Source organism: Geotrypetes seraphini, chromosome 3, assembly GCF_902459505.1.
Source record: "Geotrypetes seraphini chromosome 3, aGeoSer1.1, whole genome shotgun sequence".
Classification (NCBI taxonomy): Eukaryota; Metazoa; Chordata; class Amphibia; order Gymnophiona; family Dermophiidae; genus Geotrypetes; species Geotrypetes seraphini.
The window spans coordinates 151,009,273-151,031,655 of record NC_047086.1 but is presented as its reverse complement, the minus strand read 5'-3'; the positions used below and the strand labels follow the sequence as shown (position 1 = coordinate 151,031,655).

The 22,383-nt window shown below is 44.3% G+C and overlaps 1 protein-coding gene across 6 annotated transcripts in view; it reads right to left on the bottom strand.

Moving 5' to 3' along the window:
* FAM184A (family with sequence similarity 184 member A) overlaps positions 1-22,383 on the bottom strand; it is a 408,528-nt gene that overhangs the window by 61,391 nt on the left and 324,754 nt on the right. For all 6 annotated transcript variants that reach the window (XM_033938486.1, XM_033938491.1, XM_033938492.1 and 3 more), the window contains one exon: positions 19,272-19,425. In XM_033938486.1, coding sequence (XP_033794377.1) covers positions 19,272-19,425 — 154 coding nt within the window. The remainder of the gene's footprint in view (positions 1-19,271; positions 19,426-22,383) is intronic.

The following is a 22,383-nucleotide window of genomic DNA, read 5'->3' as shown; positions in this document are numbered from 1 at the left end:
CTTATAAATCTACCGATAAGCAAGATATGTCATTTCCGGTTAGAGTTTAGTAGAAGTAGGGGGAGTGACTAAAAGCAAAATGGAGTATATATAAGGCTCGCAGGCAGTTAGACTCTCAGCGTGCTCTTTCTTTGATGGCAACCCAGTAGTAGTAAGCCTTACAGGTATGTAAAAGAGTGATTTATAAAGTTAGGTCAATGTGACAAGTAGAATGGGATTTATATAAATATAAGTAAAACATATAGAGACTTAGTACCGCTCTAAAATTTCAGTTTTAACTAGGTTTTAATTAAAATTGTGTTTTTAACAGGGACCCCTCCTGACGAAGGACCCGAAACTCGAGTCGGGGGGCCGGGCTTAATATCGACTAATTTTAGCAAGCACATTCACAATGGCAAGCACAAGTAGCACAAAGCACTTTAAGGTTTTTGCACTTTAACCTCACCGTAGCTGGAGACTAAGGAGACAGAAGCCAAGCCCATTGAAGTTTCCTTCAAGATAAGTGAAATCTATCTCCTTATAAGCATACACAATAAGATCTATTGTATTGTATAAATGAAAGAGGCTGGCAAAGGGACGAAAGAAGTGATATGATGGTCCCAATTATACTCCAGTTCGGTGAGATCACTGAATTTATGGGTATTGGTCTGAACACTTCATAATTATTGTAATTATATTTAAGTTGAATTTATTTATAGAGCTGTGATAAATGTAAAAAGTAATTTAACAATCATCACAGAGTAATATTGTATATCTCTCCAGTGGTTAGTGTATTTTGTGAATTTTTGACATAAATATTGATAAGTTAAAACTGCATAAAAAGTGATTTGACCAAGACACCCTCTGCTATTCGGAATTGGAGACTTGAAAAGATTGGTTATCAGAATTTAAGTAGCTAATAAAATCTAATATATGGCTCTTTTCGTGTGTCAGACTAAACAGAGGGGGTTGGTCACTGATAATGATGACAAAGGATTTGAAGATAACAAAATCATTGTTTCGGTCCTTATCTAAATGTAGATTAAGGTCACCAATTACCAGTAATCTGGAAAATTTCAAGGACAGCCTAGCTATAGTTCAGTAAATAAGGTTACATTGTTAGATCAAGGATAACAGAATAGTTGTTTTCCAATTCATCTCTAACTAAAACTATCATATATTCCAAATTAGAATATTGTTTATCACAAATTGTCCAAATCTTCTTAAAACCAGCTATGTTAATCACTCTTACAACAACCTCTGGCAATGCATTCCAGAGCTTAACTATTCTCCAAATGAAAAAAAAATATTTCCTCCAATTGATTTTAAAAGTATCCCCTAGTCTTTGTAATTATGACAAAGTAAAAAGTTGATCCACTTGTACCCGCTCTTCTACACTTAGGATTTTGTAGACTTCAATTATATATCCCTTCAGCCCTAACCTTTTTAGTCTTTCCTCATAAGAGTGGAGCTCCATCCCCTTTATCATCTTGGTTGCTCTTCTTTGAGCTTTTCTGGTTCCGCTAAATCTTTCTTGAGATAAGGCTACTAGAACTGAATGCAATACTCAAGGTGAAGTTGTACCATGGAGTGATACAGAGGCATTATAACATTCTTAGTCTTGTTAACCATCCCTTTTTTAATAATTCCTAGTATCTTGTTTGCTTTTTTGACCATTGCTGCACATTGGGCGGAAGGTTTCATCATATTGTCTACAATTACACACTTCCTGATAAAGCACGAATCTCGATGACCCATTGCATTGATATTAATGTCAAAGTTTGAAACAATGTATCAAGCAAAGTTGTGAGTCAGTCTCTCATTATATTATATTATACAGGCCTTATATTATGCAATTTAAGTTCAATGTGGATCACAAAAACTAACAGAGTTGAATAATATATTCAAGATGTACAAGTGGTCAAGTCAAGTTTAAACAGCCTTACTAGTACCTTGACATTATTTCTCTCATCAATCTTCTTGATGAACTCATCCTCAAAGGCTATTAATGCCAGATCAAAGAGGGCACAGAAGATGGGATCATGTTCTCAAGTCAATTAGAGAGTATCAATGGCCTGGGCCTGAGTCTTTGGATGCTGTCATACCTTCTAAGGAAACTTAGTGGATATGGCAACTGCGATCTTAACACCATGCTCTGATGAGAATCATTCAGCTCAATGTATGACACTGGTAGTGTGGCATAAATCAACTCATTAGATGCTAGGTTTTTTAAGGCTTAGACTGCTGTAAACATTGTGTAGAGCAGTGTTTTTCAACCGCTGTTCCGCGGCACACTAGTGTGCCGCGAGATGTTGCCTGGTGTGCCGTACGGTCAGGGCCGCCATCAGGGCAGTACCACCAGTCTAGGGAGAGGGCGGTCCGCCCCACGTGGACAGGAGAGAGCTGGACGGGTGACCCGCGGAAGTTCAATACATCTCGAGCCGCGAGGCTCGTCTTCTGTTCCTGCCTGCCCTGCAGCTAACATATAGCCGATCGCAAGCGTTCCCCGATGTCAGCGCTGACGTCGGAGGGAGGGCTTAAGCAAAGCCTGCCCTCCGACGTCAGCGCTGATGTCGGAGAATACTTCCGTTCGGCTATTTGTGTGCGGCAGGGCAGGCAGGAAGCAGAAGACAAGCCTCGCGGCTTGAGCTTCGTTTTGCTGAGAAAGTTGCAAAGATGGGCTGGGAGGCAAACACGGAACACAAAAGGGGGGAGGGAGTGCGTTTTGGACACAAGGCATGAACTTGGGAGAGAGGAAGGGAGGGAAAGAGATGCTGAGGTGGGGGAGGGAATGGGTTTTTGGACACAGAAGGCATGGACTTGGGAGAGAGGAAGGGAGGGAAAGAGATGCTGAGGTGGGGGAGGGAATGCGTTTTTGGACACAGAAGAAATGGACTTGGGAGAGAGGAAGGGAGGGAAAGAGATGCTGAGGTGGGGGAGGGAATGCGTTTTTGGACACAGAAGAAATGGACTTGGGAGAGAGGAAGGGAGGGAAAGAGATGCTGAGGTGGGGGAGGGAATGAGTGTTTGGACACAGAAGGCATGGACTTTGGAGAGAGGAAGGGAGGGAAAGAGATGGTTGTGTACACGGGGAATAGAAGAAAGGAGAATTTTTGGTCATAGGGAGGGAGTGAGGTACAGATAGTGGCATACCAGGGTGGGGGGGGGGCGGACTGCCCCACCCCGGGTTTACGTCCCAAGGGGGTGCACAGCTGGCCACCCTCCAGTGTTGTCCCTAGGCCGGCAAACTGCGGCTCTTTAGCCACTTGAGTGCCACCGCCGCCAACGGTGTTGTTGGCGGTGGCAGCATTATAAAATACTTTCTTTGTGTTTATTTGATTCCTATTCAAGAGAATTACTTTATATATAGTCAATATAGGCACAGAGTTAAATTTTTTAACATTTTCTAATGGTGGTGTGCCTCGTGATTTTTTTCATGAAACAAGTGTGCCTTTGCCCAAAAAAGGTTGAAAAACACTGGTGTAGAGTATTGGAGGCAGATTAGTTAAAGGCTGCTCTTCAAGTAATAGTCTTGAGTAGACTGGACTTCTTGTAATGATTTTTACCCTTTCCTAACAAACTATAGGCATTATGTCCTTCAGCTGATTCAGAACTCTACAGCTCAATTGTTGACAGATTGAGATTGTATAAAGTGAAGTTACTCACATATGGCATGTGTTCTTCGGCTGCAGCAGACATTCTCACATAAGGGTGACATCCACAGATCCCAGTACAGACATGTACCAAAGTGTACTGTCACTTTACAAAACTTTAGCATTGCCTGTACTGCATATGTGCATGTGCCTTCCCATCCAACATTGACTCACATGTCCCTCCCATAAAAGAGCTAAGAAGCCAACTAGTGGAGGTGGGAGGGTTATGAGAATATCTGCCTGCTGTCCTCAGAGAACACCTGCCACAGGTGAATAACTTTGCTTTCTCTGAGGACAAGTATGCAGCATATTCTCACATATGGGACTTCCTAGCTGGCCAGGAAGGTGTTGTGTACAAGTGCCCATTTCCAGATCTGTACTGCTTCCTGGCAAAGGAAGTAAGAGCCTGTGCCCTCCTGCTTGTAGAACATAGCCATCTGATCATGCAGACCAGGATCACCGAATTCTGCAATCTGTCCTGGAAGGTATGGAGGGCACTGCGGATTGTTCAATGTTCCAGGATTTGGAGAGCTTGCTCCTTGAGTATGGAAGTCTTTGAGGTGAGCTCCTCAGCCCAGTATTGAGGCATCTATGGGGAGTACTTTTTGATGCAGAGGCAGCTTGAAGAGCAGGTCTCTGGAGAAGTTGTATAGCATGAGCTACCACTGAAGAGCTTGACAAAGCTCCGAGGTCACTTGTATTTGTGCAGATAGAGTCTATGGTACGAGTTCACTGACAGGAGAGAGTCCATTGTGGTGTTCTAAGATACCAGCATACAGGAATGACATAAATTGTTGATGCCATGTGTCCCAGAAAGCATAACATTTGACATGCCGAAAAACATGGTAGGAAGCAGACTGGTTGGCATAGATGAACCAAATTGTCAAGTCTTTGTTCAGGTAGGAAAGCATGAGTTTTTGTAGTGTCCAGAAAAGCTCTAATGAACTCTAGAGTTTGAGTGGGAAGAAGATGAGATTTTTGGTAGTTTACAATGAAACCAAGAAGATCCAGTATGCAGATTGTGGAGTTGATCGAATGCTGTGCTTGTTGAAATGTAGAGGCTTTAATCAACCAGTCGTCCAAGTAAGGGAACACATGAAATCCATATGAGTGGAGGGTCACGGCTACTACTACTGGGCATTTGGTGAAGACCCTCGACATGGAGGTTAGTCCAAAAGGAAGAAGTCTGTATTGGAAATATTGAGAGCCCACTTGAAATCTGAGATATTTCCTGTGGGCAGTGTATGCTTTTTTTAAATCTGGAGGGTGGCCACCATAATGCTGATTTTTTAAAAGGGTTCCAGAGGCGATTCAGGAAATTTTAGACCTGTGAATCTGACGTCGGTGCTGGGCAAAATGATAGAGACTATTATAAAGAACAAAATGAGAGCATGAGTTAATGAGACAGAGCCAATATAGATATGGTGATTAAAGGTGAGCTGGTCGATATTGTATATTTGCATTTTCAAAAGGCATTTGACAAAGTACCTCATGAAAGACTTGAGGAAATCAGAAAGTCATGGGATAGGAAGTAATGTTCTCTTATGTATTAAGAATTAGTTAAAAGATAGAAAACAGAAAGTAGAGTTAAATAGTCAATACTCTCAATGGAGAAGGGTAAATAGTGGGGTTCAACAGGGGTCTGTGCTAGGGCCGCTGCTTTTTAATATACAGTATTTATCAATGACCTAGAGAAGGGAATAATTAGGGAGATAATTAAATTTGCTAATGAAATACACTTCTTCCTCCATATTCACGGTTTCAGCATTCGCGGTTTCGATTATTCACGTTTTTTTAAGCTTGCTGGCTCCTCCCTCCAAATTACATCAGCTTGCATAGAGAAATTGCTGATTCCAAGTGTTTACAGAGAAAATTGCTGATTCCCAGCACTTTCTTCACCGTGTTTTGCCACTCCTTCAGGAACAAACCAGATCTCCCACCATGTTATTCAAGGTTTCACTATATTCATGATGGTTTTTTAATAGAAAACAGCGAATAACATATGAAAAAGTTATTTGCGATTTTTCTGTATTTGCAGTTCTGTTAATCCCCTATCACAGAAAATACGGAGGGAGAGGTGTATTGATTCTGATCCATAGAGTTTCATGGTCAGACATGACTTAATGGATAGTAGTAATAGTAATGACACAAAGTTGTTAAGTCACAAGAGGACCTTGTGAGACTTGGAGATTGGGTATTAAATTGGCAGATGATATTTAATATGTGTAAGTGCAAAGTGATGCATGAGTCAAAACCTGGGTCACCAAGTACTTTTTCAGTCCCTCAGAAGCTTGACAATTTTTTGTGGTGCTTACAGTGGATGTCATGCTTCCCCATCACAACTTGGCTCTCTGTAAGCAGGAGCCACATGGTGCCAGAGGATTGGGTTGATCTTATGAGTTTTGAAACTGCGATATCAACCCAAATTTTCAGCACCACATAGCTCAAGCTTGAAGAGAGCAAAGTCATGGTGGGAAAACAGGACTCCTGTTGTTTCTTCTATAGCCAAAGCCAGGTGAAGGAAAAGAAATGGTGAAAACTTTGTGTGTGTATGTGTGTGGGGGATTACAGAGCAAGATTGGGTAAAAGCCAGGGAGGGGACAATGCACTGCATTGTTTGACGCTATTTTATGAAATATATGGCAACAATGCCGACTTAACCTATGGATCAGGTGAGGCTCTGGCCTAGGATGCTGGCACTAAAGGGTGCCAAACACCTGGGACTGTGATGTCTCCGACCTAAAAATTAAGCTACCCTGCAGCTTTAACACTTCTCTCCACCTCCTCCCTCTTCTGACATTGCTGCCCAGTCCATGCAGGGTGTGGCTTCATAGGCCAGCTGCTGAGAGAGGAGAAGACCAATATCAGTAAGAAGAGAGAAGTGCTGCACATCCCTCCTCTGATGCTACTGCTTGACATTGATGCTGGCCCGCCTTCCTTGTGGCAGCTGGCCTATGAAGCTGCATCCTGCTGCGACGAGTAGTAGCGTCAGAGGAGGAAAGAGGGAACTAGCTATGGGACCATGGAATGCAATCTTTTGAATCGGCCCTGTGTGCCAAAATACAGCAGTGCATGATTCTGAATGAGTTATAGTATGGAGACAGTTTTAGGAACAATGATAGATAAAATAAGATTTCAAGTAGCAAGGAGGAATAGAATGTTGATTTTGCAGTTTGATCTTAGATTGTTAGATTATATAGGAATTATGGGGGATGCTATTACATGGATTCAGGATTTGGATTCAGGGTTTTTTGTCAAGATCATTTAAGTCAAGATGCATTGTGTGTTGTCTGGAAATTGGCAGACAACTTATGGGGTCCAGCAAAGATCCCCAATGTCCCCCTCTGTTCCCTCACTTTTTAACATCTTTTAGGATTTGAATTAGAGAAGTATAATTTCTCTACATTTATATAGGAACAGATAAATGAATGCAAAGTTTATTAAATATATTTAAAATGTCCAAGCATTATGACATATATAAATGTAGAGTACAAATTGATCCAAAGGACAAGATGTATCAAACATTTGGACCCAACATTGTCCATGTTTTGGTTAACCTTTGTCAGGGGTCCTAAAAATGGGAAAATATATCGAATAAAGTCATATCGATGAGAAAGTGCTAATGACACCAGTGAATATGTGGAAAATTGCACCATATGAGACAAACTGAATGAATCAAAAAAGCTTCTGTCTAAAAATATATCACCATTGATGTGTGATGTGAATGAACCAAGATGAAATATGAATTGAAATACTGATTTTTTTAAACCTAAAAATATATATATCACCATGGATGTGTAATGTGAATAAACCAAGTTGAAATATGAATTGTGTTGAGAACTGATGTATCCCAGCTGGGGATAAAACTATTCAGTTACGCAGATGACTTTATGATCATCATCCCATTTGCTAACTCTATCTCGGAAACCATTCCCAAGGCATCAGAAGCTATAAATGTGATGGAGCAATAGATGACAGACATCAAGCTCAAACTTAATTCAGAAAAAACGAAATTCTTTGTTGCTTCTCCACACTCGCTTGACACCAAAACTCCACTATGCATCAATGAACTTAGTTACCCTATTCAGTCTTATTCATGAAGATATTGGGTGTAACTCTGAATTAACGCCTAACCATGAAAGACCAGGTGGACTCCTTAATCAGAAAGGTTTTTCTCTGGAAACTTAGATCCGTTAAATCATACTTTGATACATCAGCATTCAGAATCCTGGTACAATCCCTCATACTAAGTCAACTTGACTACTGCAACATCGCCTATTTAGCAATTTACCAAAAGAATATGCGACGATTACAACTAATGCAAAATGCAGCAGTCAGACTTATCTTCGAGCTAAAGAAATTCGATCACGTGACACCTTACTACCGGCAGTTGCACTGGCTACCGACGGAAGCACGTGTAAAGTTTAAGTTCACCTGTCTCTGCTTTAAAGTACTATATGGACTAGCCCCTAAATACATAACGGACCTTTTCTCCTTCTCCACCAACAGACACAAGAGAAGCTCGCATTCGAACTTCGTTTCCCCCAGTCAGAGGTTGTAAACTGAAAAAACACCATGAACACCTTCTCTCACATCAAGTAGCATTATGGGGCAAAGACCTAGAACAATTGCTTTCGCCCACTACCTACAAGGAATTCAGGAAGCGCCTAAAAACATACCTGTTCCTGAAATATCTAGACAACTGACCCGTACATCTCTCCAGTGGCGTACCTAGCATATGTGACACCCGGGACCCATCATTTTTTTTACACCCCCCCCATCTATATGAAAAATATTATTTTTAGTAATAATCTACATATCGCACAACAAGAGTTTACCTAGGAAAAGGCAGCATCTTAAACACTGCAGTGAGCACTAGAACACCAACCCATACATTGTTAAACTAAACAAACCAGATCCTGCACAGTCAATTAATCCTGTACAGTCGATGCTATCAGAAAGCCATGTCCCTTTCATACACACAGATAGATACACCCTCGCCCAATATGGAATAATCGCAAACTAAAAATAGAAATATGTAGACAAAATTAAACTGAACTGCCAAGAAACCAGACTGCATACAATACAACACCACAACACCACAAAAACAGTAATACATGTCCTCTAATACTGTGCAAAATATAAAGACAGTAGATGTAAATTTGAAAAAACTGATACATAACAATCACCACTTTACAAATTAACAAATAAAAATAAAACAAATAATGAGAAATAAGAAAATACCATTTTATTGGACTAATCCCCGTAAGCTTGGTTCTCATCCCCACAAACCACCTGATTCCATCCACACAAGCCTTGAATTGATTTATATTGAACTTATTATATTAAAGTATAAAAAGAAACAATATTCTGTACAATTGTCAATTTATAAATCAGCTTCTTGGAGTCACGTGATGTGCTGAGCGGGGTAGGATGTGCTTTGCTCACGCTCCGGGGCCTCGGGTCCTTTCCCACCGCACTGCTTCTCTAATCTTTACCACTTTTTGCTAATCAGCGGCTCTTCTGGCAGTGCTGGTATATGGACAGGTTTGTCCTCCATCTGAGCCCGATTATGAGTGGGAGAGCCCCTCGAAATGAGAAAGAAAAAACCATGCGCTCTCTGAAGTCCGACTCCAAGATGGCAGCGCATGAATCAGGCCCTGCGCTTCAGCTCTCCGCGGAACACATTGAGGCACTGTCAGCGTTGGTGGTACGTGCATTAGAAGCCCGGTTTGAGCAACTATCGGGGCAGCTCACTTCTATGGAGACTCTCCTGGCCGACATCACGAGGCGAACCGGGGACCTGGAAGCCCGAGTAGCATTGACGGAGGACGCTCACACCGCCTCGGCAGCGGAGATGACGGCCCTGAAGGAACAGGTGCGTCAGCAAACTGAAAAACTGGAAGACCTCGAGAATCGCTCGCGGAGGGACAACTTGCGGCTGGTGGGCCTCCCAGAATCGGTGTCGGATGCTACTGTTCTCTCTACTGTGGAGTCCTGGCTTCGGAAAGAACTTCCCCTACCTTCGGGTATGGGGCCGATCTAGCTGGAGCGAGCGCACCGGCTGGGCAGGCGACCTGACGATCACACCCGGGCCCGGGTGATTATCTTGATGATCCCCAACTATGCTCACAAAGCTGAACCGCTACGCCAATATAAACAGAAGCGCAACACTTTATGCTATGATGGGGACCCGGTCTGGTTGTTCCAGGATTACTCACCGGCCCTGCAGGAAAGACGCAGGATGGTCTCCCCTGGTGTATTCTGCCCTTTATGCCCGCAAACAACGTTTTATGCTCCTGTACCCAGCGCTCTTGAAGATCTGGACGAGCGCTGGGTGGAAGACCTTTGATACGGTGGCGTCCACTCGGGCCTATTTGGACTCTCTGCCTGAGGAGCCCCGTGCCTCTAGTTCTGCCTGATTGGTTTGTTTCTGTAACATACTCGCTTGTTTTTTCCCTGCAATTGGGCTTAGACTGGGCTCCGAGAGTGGTTAATGGATGTTTCTCTTGGATCAGCGTGGGGCCCTTGCTCCAGCTATGTAACCCTGTTGGGCTTTAGCCTGTCTGTCATGAGTCTGTATGTGGGATAAGTGTTGTACCTGGTATTTCTGTTTGGGGGCGATTGCCGTTATATAATTTCTTTGGGTGTCTCTATATTTCCCTTTGTCCACTATGGGTTTGGCAGTGGAGATTAGGGGTGTGGGGGGTGAATTCTTCGTTGTTTAGCGGATGGGGGAGGAATCGGGCTGTGTGTTTGTTTGAATGCTTACACTTTGGGTGGGTCTTTTAGTGAGTGGTTTCCTTCTGGGTCTGCTTTTGTGCATGCTGGGGGGTGTGTGAGTGTGTTTTGTTCGTTTGTATTTTCCTTGGGTCCCCTTGGGGCACCATTTTATTCTTCTTGGTAGAGTTGGTATGCTTGTGGGAGTGTGAATGTGGTTTGTCTGATTTGCCGATCCTGTTTCAGTGACTGGCCCTGGGGGCTTCATCCCCCCTTTTTTGGATCCACTGGTTCCTTTCCCCAGCTGGGTATTGGTGGTTGGGGAGGGGGGGCTGTTGTGCATCTCAGGAGTGGTATATTATGATAGAGATACATTCCTGTTGGTTTTTATGCCATATTTGGGTTGTGTGCGTGGGGGGGGGGGGAGCTAGGGGACCCCATTCACAAAGGAGTGACTCCTTCGCTCCACTCCATTTAGGTGGTGTGGTGCGGGTTTTTGTAGTACAGAGTTTGGGGGGTGAGTTTAGGGTCATGTGGGTGGGGTTGTTGGATCGGGTGGGTGGGGGGATCCTCCTTCCAAATGTATATTCAGTTTTTTCAGTACTTGTCTAGCTTTTGTTTAGTTTCTCAGGCTGTGCCACCTGTTTGGCACCACTGTTCTGGGGGGTGGCTGGGCTCCTGGGGTGGTCTCCACTTTTTTCTTCTCTCTTCTTTATTTTGCTCTTATCCTGATTTCCCAACCTGAGTATCCCCTTTAGGCTTACCTCTTGGAATGTTGGGGGCATTACGTCACCGATAAAGTGGTCCAAAATATTAGCTGCTCTGCAGCATTATCGCTCGGATATTGCTTGCTTACAGGAAACTCGTCTGACTGACGTGGAACATGTTAAGTTGAGATGCTCCTGGGTGGGGGCGGTATATTTTGCTTCCTCTCAGGGCCGCCATGGTGGCATTGCTGTGTTGGTCCGCAAGTCTTCGCCTCTTGGAGTGCAGGTTCTCGAAAAAGCTATTGATGGTAGATATCTGCTTTTGCGCCTGACCTTGGGTGCACGATCTTATATCTCACTTGTGGTCTACGGCCCTATCTCGGGGGAATCGGCCTTTTTGCAATGGTTGTCTCAACTCTACTCTCGTTTTTCTGGGGGTTCCCTTCTTATCGTGGGGGACTTTAATTTGGTGCTGAACCCTGATCTGGATAAGTCCAGAACCTCTCTTGCCTCTTTGGGAGCTAAGGGCCATCTTCTTGTGGACTTTTGTGATACTCTTTCAGTGGTAGACCCTTGGCGACTTCTTCATCCTGAGATTCGTGACTATACTCATCTTTCTCGGGCACACGGTACCTGGTCTCGGATAGACCATATTTTTCCATCTTCGACTTTGTTCTCTTCGGTCCCATTGGCCGAAATTGGTCCCCTGAATATTTCTGATCATGCCCCGATTTGGGTAGATATTCATCTGGACGTCACGTATCTTCGGACATCGTTCTGGCGGTTTCCGTTCTATCTTGCTAAGGACAAGGAATTTCAAACCTTTTTGCAGGCCCAATGGGAGGATTACTCTACTAATAACGCTCCCCATATGGATGATCCTATTTTGTTTTGGGAGGCCGCTAAGACAGTGATTCGGGGACATATCATTTCTTTTCTGAGTGCTCGTACCAAACGTATTCACAGAGGCATCATCAACTTAGAACGGGCCTTGCGAGTAGCTAAGCGGTCGTTTCATTCGAATCCCTCGAGGGAGGCTCGAGAACGCTATTTGTCTGCCCAAGAGGCTTTAAATTCGTTACTTCATTCCCGTTCTCAAAAATGGATGGCTTTCCATAAACATAGCTTTCAACGTTTTGGTAACAAGCCTGGGCGCCTTATGGCACATTTGGTAAAGGCTGAGACTAGCAGGAAACTGATATTGTCTCTTCAGACTCATGGTGGGGGTGTGGTGACCAATACAGCTGATATCTCCGCAGTTCTTTTTTCTATTTTAGCCAACTATATGATGCTGCTGATGATGTCTCTCCGGACTTACTGACAGATTACCTTCAGTCCTCTGGACTTCCTCGCTTGCCGGAGGACGCAGTGTCCTCCCTCAATAGCCCATTTTGGGCGGCTGAATTAGCTCTCCACTCTGATAAGGCCCCGGGCCCGGATGGCTTTTCGGGAGACTTTTACCGCCTTCTTTCTCCCCATCTCTGTGGTTCTTTATTGGCCTACTTTAACGCTGCAATTGCTCAGGGCTCCTTTCTGTGTTACGCTAATGAGGCCCTTATCACTTTATTGTTAAAGCCTGGTAAGGAGGCTGACTCACTGGGCTCCTGTCATCCCATCTCCCTGATCAACGTGAATCTTAAGCTCTTTGCTCATATACTGGCCGACCGTCTCGCTCCCCATCTCCCTAGGATTGTTCATGAGGATCAAGTCGGGTTCATCCAGGGACGTCAATCAGTTTGTAATGTCCTTATGGTTCTCTTTGCACTTGCTCACTGTCATTCTCACCAGTTACCGGCTTTGTTTGTCAGTTTGGATGCTTCTAAGGCATTTGATAGTGTCCATTGGTCTTTTTTGTTTCGTACTCTGGATCAGGTTGGGTTGGGAGGATTTTATCTTCACGCAATACGCTCTCTCTACTCTAACCCGAGGGCTTCACTTCTAGTCAATGGGACCCTTATGGACTCTTTCCCCATCCTTCGTGGTACCCCTTTCCCCCTTGCTATTTCTTCTTTCTTTAGAATCCTTGCTTTGTACTCTTCGGGGGTTTGCGGAGGTGCAGGGCCTCCATGTTGATGGGGTGGAGTTAAAGACCTTGGCATTTGCGGATGACATGTTTTTGATTCTCACTAGGCCCGAAGACTCCTTGCCGGCGGCATTGGGCCTCATTTCTGAATTTGGCTTTTATTCTGGCCTGTCTCTTAATCTGGATAAGTCCTTTGCCTTGCCTTTTCCCCCTGAATTGCGTGACACCTGGAGGGGTGTTTTTCCTCTTCGTTGGGCTGACTCCAATTTGAAATATTTGGGGGTCTTTATTCCTCAGGACTTATCTAGCCTGTATCGCTTGAACGTGGAACCGTTGTTCCAGGCCCTTCAGAATAAACTACAGTTATGGGGATATCTCCCCTTTTCACTTTTAGGTAGGGTGCATCTTTATAACATGCTCATTGTCCCTTGTTGTCTTTCAGGTCCTTCCTCTTTATTTGACTTCTCGAGATGAACGTCGTCTAACACGCTTGGTTCAAAGCTTTCTTTGGGCTGGGAAGCGGCCTCGCCTGCCTTACAAATGGGCGGCATCTCCGTGGTAAAAGGGCGGCTTGGGTTTGTTGAACCTTCGCTATCTATCGGATGTGGCATGTGCCACATTAATGATCTTTTTAGGGGTACTTCAGCGTTCACTAACACTTCTTTGGAACTCTCATGTTTCCGCTATACTCACTTTAGTGCATATCTTCATTCTCTTCCTTCTCTTTTGCCTGAGCATCTCTCTCTGAAGTTGCTTCACCATCCCTTGTGGAATACCACGCTCTCTCTGCTTCTGTAACTCCTTTTCTGCCTATCCGCTTTAATAGCTCCTTCCTACCTGGGATAGATGGCTTGAGTTTTGCTCGGTGGGAAACAAGGGGCATTCATTATGTGTTTCAATTGGTTGATGATGGCAAATTGAAGTCTTTTACAAAGCTGCGGGACGAATTTGCTCTCCCACCCACTGATTATTTTGCTTACATGCAAATTCACCATTACATCTCTTCTTTACCTTCTCATTCTTTGCAAGCCTCTTGCCACAAGATGCTGTCTATGGCTTTTACCATTGGTTCCCAACTTCCTGTTCCCCTTTAGTTCCATCATCGCCATTTGAAGGATGAGTCCCCCTTATTTAATCATTCTAAATTGCAAGATGCTTGGTCTTGTGACCTTGCAGTAGAATTGCCTGATGATGTGCTTTTGCAGGCTGTCCATAGGCTGCGTGCCTTTCGAAAATATACCACCTTTTGGGAGCAACACTATAAGTTGGTCTTCCATTTGTACATTTCTCCTAAGAGGGCTTATTTATCACGACTGCGTGAGACCGCTGCCTGTCTTCATTGCCAGGCCCCAGAAGCGGGCTTGGGACACATGTTTTGAACTTGCCTTAATGTACAAGATTTTTGGAATGCTATTTTTGTGTTTGTGGAGCGCATTTGGACAATTACCATTCATCTCCCCCTTTGCTCTTATTTGGAGCTGTCCCCCACTATTTCCCTCGTACCAGGGGGGCTGCAGCTTTCCTTAAGTGGCCTGTTCTCGTTGCCCTGAAATGTATTTTGTTGAAATGGCTTGAGGATGATGCTCCGGACTACTCCCTTTGGCGTTTTCGGATGATTACTCTCCTGATGTGGGAAAGGAGGGATGTGATGGACCTTTCTTCTCTCTCAGGCTGCATCTTTCAACGCACTTGGGAACCATTTTGGACAACCATGACTCCTTTGACTCGCAGCCGTTTGCTTAACTGTTGAATCTTTGTTTTCTGTCTCATCATGTTGCACTTAGTCTGTCTGTTTCCTTTTGTGTTTTTCATTGGTACTGTTGTATCTGGAAGGAGGACCCGGGAGGGGGTGTTTTGGGGAGGGTTTATTTGGGGTGGGGTTCCTTGGGGGGAAGTGATCTGTGGGGTCTGGGTTCTGTAATTTTCAAAATGTTGAGCTTTCCTGTACTTTGTTTTGTCACCCTGTTTGATGTTTTTGCTTAGCTCAATAAAATATATTTGCACATAAATCAGCGTCTTCTCCCCACTCTCTCTTCCCCATTTCCCTTCAGCGTCCTCAGCCCACTTTCTCTCCACTTTCCTTCAGCGCACGCACATAAAAACAAGCAAGTAATTTTATATAATTTTCATTCTATTTATTCATAGAAATTAAAGTCTAAATAATGCCAGTCACATAACAAAACATGATTTTACAAAAATAATTCCCTGCACAGTCAAGCCTGCAAGGATTAATAGATGTCTTTCAGCAGCCCCCTCCACCCCTCCCCCTTACCTTCATGGCCAAGTCAAAATGATCTACCAACAATAACATTTTAAAAACACAAAGTACACTGTACGGAGAGAAAATGTTAATTATCATTTATATTCCGCGGGTTTTCAAAGAGGTCAAGGCAGATGACTTTATGCAATGTCACCTCAGTAACAACTATACAAAAATAGACAAATATAACCCCTCCCTTTTTACTAAACCGCGATAACGTTTTTTAGTGCAGGGAGCTGCACTGAATGCCCCATGCTGCTCTCGATGCTCATAGGCTCCCTGCGCTAAAAACTGCTATTGCGGTTTAGTAAAAGGGGACCATAGTGCAAAATATAGACAGCATATATAAATTCTCAAAACGGACACATTTTGATCACTAAATTGAAAATAAAATCATTTTTCCTACCTTTGTTTGGTAATTTCATCAGTCTCTGGTTGCACTTTATTCTTCTGACTGTGCATCCAATATTTCTTCCCTTCTTCAGCTTCCTGTATGCTTCCTCTCCTCCAGATCTCATTCCCTCCCCCAACTTTTTTTTTTTGTTTCATCCTGTCCCCTTCTTTCTTTCTCTCTCCATGCCCCCTTTCTTTCTGTATGTCTGTCTTTCTCTCTCTCTCTGTGCCTCATTTCTTTCTTTCTTTCACCCTGCCCCCTTCTTTCTTTCTTTCTCTCTCCCCATGCCCCCTTTCTTTCTCTGTTTGTCTTTCTCTCTCTCTCCCCATACCCATTTTTTTTCTTTCTTTCACCCTGCCCCCTTTCTTTCTTTCTGGATCCCTGTCCCCCCCCTTTCTTTCTTTCTGGATCTCTGTCTCCCCCTTTCTTTCTTTCTCCCTGCCCCCTTTCTTTCTGTCTTTGTCTCTCTCACCATGCCCCATTTCTTTATTTCTTTCATCCTGTCCCCTTCTTTCTCTCTCCATGCCCCCTTTCTTTCTCTCTTTCTCTCTCTCCGTGCCCCATTTCTTTCTTTTACCCTACCCTCTTCTTTCTTTCTCTCTCCCCATGCCCCCTTTCTTTCTGTTTGTCTTTCTCTCTCTCTCTCAGTGCCCCATTTCTTTCTTTCTTTCTTTCACCCTGCCCCCTTCTTTCTTTCTCTTTCCATGCCTCCTTTCTTTCTCTACGTCTGTCTTTCTCTCTCTCTCCCCATGCCCCATTTTTTTTCTTTCTTTCTTTCTGGATCCCTGTCTCCCCCCCCCCTTTCTTTCTTTCTCCCTTCCCTCCCCCATGCCATAGCCATTTGGAAAAATGCTGCTGCCACCACCACCGGGTAAAGGCTGCCATTGGCCATTGGAAACAGGCCGGCGCCGAATTCGCCCTGCTTCTCTTCCCCGCGGGCCAACCAACTCTCGCTGCCCGACGTCAATTCTAACATCAGAATTGACGTCGGACGGCTAGAGTTGGCGGCTCGCGGGGAAGAGAAGCAGGGAGGGAGAATTCAGCGCCGGCTTGCTCCTGATGACAGCAGTGGCAGCCTATTCCCTGGTGAGTGACCAGCTATGCACCCCCTTGGGCCGTGCACCCGGTGTGGACCTCCCCCCCTGCCCCTCCTTTGGTACGTCACTGCATCTCTCTCTCCTCAATAACGGTTTTCTTGACCTATTACTCACTCTCTTTCACCTCTCTTAAGTTCAATCATTTTGTACCTTCTTTTAATCTTTTATAAACCGCATAGAACTTCACGGTATTGCAGTATATAAACTGTTGTTATAGCCAATCAGTCAATCAAATCGGGAAGGATTCCGGAAGACTGGAAAGTGGCGAATGTTACGCCAATCTTCAAGAAAGGTTCGAGGGGAGATCCGGGAAACTATAGACCGGTGAGCCTGACCTCGGTACTGGAAAAGATGGTAGAGGCGCTGATAAAGGACCGCATCATTGAGCACCTTGACGGACACGATCTGATGAGGACCAGCTAGCACGGCTTCAGCAAAGGAAAATCTTTCTTGACAAACTTGCTGCACTTCTTTGAGGGATTAAACAGGCAGATAGACAAGGGTGACCCAGTCGACATTGTATATCTGGATTTTCAGAAGACGCTCGACAAGGTTCTGCATGAACGACTACTTCGAAAAATTACGAGCCATGGAATCGATGGTGAAGTACTTACGTGGATTAAAAACTGGCTGGCAGATAGGAAACAGAGAATGGGGGTAAATGGACAATTCTCAGACTGGAAAAGCGTCACGAGTGGAGTGCCGCAGGGTTCGGTGCTAAATTGCTACGACGAGTGAGGTGATTAAATTTGCAGACGATACAAAGTTATTCAGAGTAGTGAAGACCTGCAACATGACATAAACATGCTCACGAAATGGGCTGCGACATGGCAAATGAGGTTTAGCGTGGATAAGTGTAAGGTGATGCATGTCGGTAACAAAAATCTTATACACGAATACAGGATGTCCGGTGCAGTACTTGGAGAGACCCCCCCCCCAGGAAAGAGACTTGGGAGTACTGGTCAATAAATCAATGAAGCCGTCCCCGCAATGTGCGGCAGCGGCGAAATGGTGAACAGAATGCTAGGAATGATTAAGAAGGGGATCACAAACAGACTGGAGAAGGTTATCATGCCATTGTACCGGGCCATGGTATGCCCTCACCTGGAATACTGCGTCCAGCACTGGTTGCCGTACATGAAGAAGGACACGGTACTACTCGAAAGGGTCCAGAGAAGAGCGACTAAAATAGTTAAGAGGCTGGAGGAGTTGCCATACAGTGAGAGATTAGAGAAACTGGGCCTCTTCTCCCTTGAAAAGAGGAGACTGAGAGGGGACATGATTGAAACATTCCAGAGAATGAAGGGAATAGACTTAGTAGATAAAGACAGGTTATTCACTCTCTCCAAGGTAGAGAGAACAAGAGGGCACTCTCTAAAGTTAAAAGGGGATAGATTCCGTACAAACATAAGGAAGTTCTTCTTCACCCAGAGTGGTAGAAAACTGGAACACTGTTCCGGAGGCTGTTTTAGGGGAAAACACCCTCCAGGGATTCAATACAAAATTAGACAAGTTCCTGCTGAACCGGAACGTACACAGGTAAGGCTAGTCTCAGTTAGGGCACTGGTCTTTGACCTAAGGGCTGCTGTGTGAGCGGACTGCTGGGCACAACGGACCACTGGTCTGAACTAGCAGCGGCAATTCTTATGTTCTTATGAGATACTTTTATAAACAAAAGGAGGAAATATTTTTTCGCTCAGAAAATAGTTATGCTCTGGAACATATTGCAAGAGTATGTTGTAAGAGCGGTTAACGTAGCTGGTTTTAAAAAAGGTTTGGACAAGTTCCTGGAAGAAAAGTCCATGGGAAAGCCACTGCTTGCCCTAGATCGGTAGCACTGAATGTTGCTACTATTTAGGCTTTTGCTAGGTACTTGACCTGGATTGGCCACCGTGAAGATGGGATACTGGGCTAGATGGACCATTGGTCTGATCCAGTAAAGTTATTTTTATGTTCTTATATTCTTCTCACTTCATAGTTAAGAAAGATCTATTTTAAAGTCATGATAATGTAAAGATAGTATAATTAGCGCTTTAGAAATAATAATAGTAGTAGTAGTAGAATAGATGCACAAATATAATAAATAGTTTTTCCTCTTCGAAAGACAAAAATTGTAAAAATAAATGAACAATATAAGTATGGAAAGTGGACATTTCTCCTAGGAACATTATTAGTAGAGCATCTTTTAACCCAAGTTCTAACTATTGGTAGTATTCATACACTACCGCTTCATAAATGTTCACACTGCATTTATGACAGCTTTTTGAGTGGGTAAAAAAACTACATGCACATTTTCCCATCCTGCCCAAAACATGCATCTGAGAATGTGTCCCCCTATCTAATTTATGTGGATAATTCACTGTTTACAGTGCAAATGCCCTTGAAAACTGTGATAGCCATGAACATGATAAGTAAGACTGTATATAGCTGGAAAGTACCTAGCAAAGCTTTCCCTTCATCTTCCAGTTCAAAGCGCAGAGTTTGAAGTTCCTGCTCCATTTCCAGTCGGAAAGCTTCCATTACTTTTCTCTGTGAATCTTTTAGAGACTGAAGTTCCTCTGAGTGTTTCTGTTGCAAACAATCTTGAAGTTTCTGTGAAGAAAGCTTTTAGATTTTACTTAAATCAAATTAACAGGCACAGAAATGACTACTTATAACTATTTTTATTTTAAACTACTTTTTTTTTTTTTTATAACATCATGTTTATTGAGACAGAGAACAGATTCTGTTGAGCATATTGACCCAGATTCGATGCCCGGTCTCAGAAGCGGATGGGCGTCCTATATAGAATCGGGCCTAAGGCCACCTAAAGTAAACCCTATTCTCTAACTGACGTCCATGTTACAAAATCAGGTTATTATAGCCATGGCCGTTACCCCCCCCCCCCCGAAGATTGCCGGCAGGAGGGTGCACAGTCCCTCCTGCGTGGAACCCCCCCTGAAGATCGCCAGCAGGAGGGTGCCCAATCCCTCCTGCCGGAACACCCCCATCCTCCTTGTAGATCGCTGGCAGAAGGGCGCCCAGTTCCTCCTGCTGAAACCCCACCCCCACCCCCCATGAAGATCGCCGGCAGGAGGGTGTCCCCCCAGAACGAAACTGGCAGGAGAGTGCCTAATCTCTCCTGCTGGAAAACTCCCCAAACCCCCTCCCCCCTGAATGAAATCGGCAGGAGAGTGCCTAATTCCTCCTGCAGGAAACCCCCACCCCCAAACAAAACTAGCAGGAGAGTGCCTAATGGATTTAATATCACCCCCTCTCTCATTAGTATATCCACACGTTCTACTGGCTGATCACTCTTCCTTTTTATCATTTATCAGACATCACATTCCCTATTCAGTCCCACTGGTGCAAGGGTTTTCAGATAGAAAATCCAGCATTTTTCCTTCCTTAATAAAATGGAATTAATGTCAACACCTCTCATTCAAGTAGCCACATGTTCTAACACCACAAACTTTAGATCATCAAAACCATGTCCAAACTCTATGCAATGAGATACCATTGGTGCAGCATTATCACCCTGCCTTAGATGGGAAGGAAGGAAGGAAAAACCGCTGGATTTTCTATCTGAAAACCCTTGCACCAGTGAGACTGTATAGGGAATGGGATGTCTGATAAATGATAAAAATGAAGAGTGATCAGCCAGTAGAACATGTGGATATACTAATAAGAGAGGGGGTGATATTAAATCCATTGTACTAAAGATGGAAAAATGCTGGCTCCTCTATCTGAAAACCCTTGCGCCAGTGAGACTGAATAGGGAGGGGGATGTCTGATTAATGATAAAAAGGAAGTGAACAGCCATTTAATTTCAATTACAAGTAGATATTTTGAGATTAAAAACAGCAGGAATTGTGCTCTGTCTCTTTTGAGATCAGATACTAACTTCCCTTTGATGTTGTATACAGTGGCGTACCAAGCGGGGGTGGGGGGTGGGGCGGACCGCCCCGGGTGCATGCCCTAGGGGGGTGCATAGCGGTCCAGAACGTCCTACCCTACTGTTGAGAAAGACCTACACCTCAGCATGGCTTCCGGTGCACCCCCTCCGATTTAGTTGCTCTGAAGCAGAGTTGGCAGCCGCGCTGAGGGGCAGGAAGGTCCCGCGATGAGTATGTCTGCCAGCTCTGCTTAGGAAGAAGTAAGTTACGTCGGAGGGGGTGGACCCGGCAGTCGCAGGGAGTTGCGATGACTGCGTCTACCGGGTCCACCCCCTCCGACGTAACTTACTTCTTCAGGAGCAGAGCCGGCAGACGTACTCATCGCGGGATCTTGCTGCATGAAGGGAGCAGGACTTCTGGTATAGAAGAGTGGTGGAGGGAGAGAAAGGGGGTAGGATGGTATGGAAGGGTAGTACCGATGGAATTGGTGTGCAGGAAAAGGGGAGAGAGGCATAAGGGGAAAGGATACTGAATGTAATTGAATTGGAGGGAAAGAAAGGGGGCAGATGCTGATTGAAGAGGGGTGGATGGAGAGAGAAAGGGCAGACATTGGATGGTAGTGGGGAGGGTAGAGGGGGAGCCTATACTGGATGGAAGTGCAGAAGATAGAGATAAGGGAGCAAATGCAGGAAGGAAATGGGAAGAGAGAAAGAGGGGAGCAGATGCTGGATGGAAGTGGACAGAGAGAGCAGAAGGTACTTGATGGAAGGAGTAGAGAAAGAGGGCACATGATGGGGGGGAAAGGATGGAGATAGGGAAATACTGGAGGGGATGAGGGAAAGAGGTGGCGAGCTGTAGGTAGACAGTAATAAAGGAAATTGATGAGAGGGTAAAAAGAACGTAATCTAGATGGATGCAGAAAATAAATTGAAAAGGAAAATGAGGGAAGAAAGGGATTGCAGAAAAGAGGTGTGAAAGGGAAGGAGAGGAGAGAGATGCCAGACCAAAGGGGGTGAAAGGAGAGATGGAAGGGGGAGGCATACAGTTTCTGGAAGGGGAATAGAAGGAGAGAAGATGGCATATAGGGGCAGAGAGACGGCAGACAGTGGATGGAAGGAAGAGAGTAACAAGAAGATGAGGAAAGCAGAAACCAGCAAAGACAAAGGTAGAACAAAAATTTTCTATTTATTTATTGCTTTAGGAGACACGTGTCACTGTTTCTGTGGTGTTGCATTGTATGCAGAGTCCAACTTCTTGCTGGTTCAATTTAACCTTTGTCTATGTATTTCTATTTTATCCCCCCTTTTACAAAACTATGGATCGTTTTTTAGCGCTAGCCGTGATGGTAGCAGCTATGATGTTCAGAATTCTACCACCATGGCTAAAAACCACACTACAGTTTTGTAAAAAGGTGAGGGGTTAGTTTGTGATTACATATTCCATACTAGGTGAAGGTGTTTTCTGTGTATTCGAAAGACATGGTTTTCTGTTAGGACTGACTGCAGAATTGATCTGTACTAGTCTGGCTTGTTTAGTTTTACAATGGGTATATTGATGTACTCACTGCAGTATGTAAGATGCTGCCTTTTCCTAGGTATACTCTTGTGTGACGTTTGGATTGTTACTAAAAATCATGTTTTTCATACAGATGGGGGGGATGTCAAAAAATGATGGG